The sequence below is a fragment of the Poecilia reticulata genome, linkage group LG10 (assembly GCF_000633615.1).
Source record: "Poecilia reticulata strain Guanapo linkage group LG10, Guppy_female_1.0+MT, whole genome shotgun sequence".
In the NCBI taxonomy this organism is placed as follows: domain Eukaryota; kingdom Metazoa; phylum Chordata; class Actinopteri; order Cyprinodontiformes; family Poeciliidae; genus Poecilia; species Poecilia reticulata.
Window position 1 is genome coordinate 12,624,661 of NC_024340.1, and position 904 is coordinate 12,625,564.

Consider the following 904-nt stretch of genomic DNA (forward strand, 5'->3'; position numbering starts at 1 on the left):
TATATTTTAAAGGCGACTTTCGTAAATAATAAACATGTATCACAGAGTTAAATTTCATATTTGTTCAGCGCACATTCAGAAAATAAAATGCGTTACAAACGCTGCTAAAAGATGCTAATATGACAATGGGCCTCCTTTGTTAAATCCCTAAAACATAGTGTTAAGAAATAATTAAAATGCCGCCGTAGCTAAAACACAGTTTAAGGAGCACCCAATCGACTTTAATAGTTTATGTTTTTCCAAGTTAAGCACGCTTTAACGGTTCYAAGTCATCTTAAACAGTAATGCTAGCAGCTGTTAGCCCTATGTGAAACAACCAACCTGTGCTGTCGGCCACATTTCCCACTGAACTCGCCATCTCCTCGGACTTTGGGGATTGCACGTTGGTCGTCAATTTGCCTTCTTATAAATAACAGTTTCAGAGAAATGTTTTGACTAGTCGTTTTTTTCCTAGTCAACGACAAGAAAACACGTTGCCTGACTATTTGGGTAATGTTACCTTCCCAAACCTTCCTATCATCCCACTTTTCATAGATTAATTTCAAATAAAAACTGCAGTAATTACTATTACTATATCGTAACACAATAACTGATTTGTATTATCTAAATTCTCGGTGTAATTCAATTTGTTGATGCTAAACGCTTGAAAGCCCCTGACTTCTCCTCAACAAAGCAGCTATTGAACATAAAATGGCGAAATGGGTGGAACTTGTTTTTTSAGACAAAATAGATCCCAAAATCGCAATTGAAGGAAACGTTGCATGAATTATAGTAACGTRGACATATACGTAAGAAAATGTTATTTGAATTTAAAAAATAATTGCTGTCTTCTGATGTGAGTAATAACTTCAGAAAATGAAGAATAGTGCGATTGTAAATGTATCTCGCGGAAGAACATATTGGT

The 904-nt window shown here is 35.2% G+C and overlaps 1 protein-coding gene across 2 annotated transcripts in view; it reads right to left on the reverse strand.

Annotated features, from left to right (window-relative positions):
- ogt.1 (O-linked N-acetylglucosamine (GlcNAc) transferase, tandem duplicate 1) overlaps positions 1–682 on the reverse strand; it is a 13,112-nt gene extending 12,430 nt beyond the window's left edge. For both annotated transcript variants that reach the window (XM_008420006.2, XM_008420004.2), the window contains exon 1: positions 322–682. In XM_008420006.2, the coding sequence (XP_008418228.1) occupies positions 322–358 (37 nt within the window). In that variant the 5' untranslated portion in view covers positions 359–682. The remainder of the gene's footprint in view (positions 1–321) is intronic.
- Between the last annotated feature and the right edge of the window lie 222 nt (positions 683–904).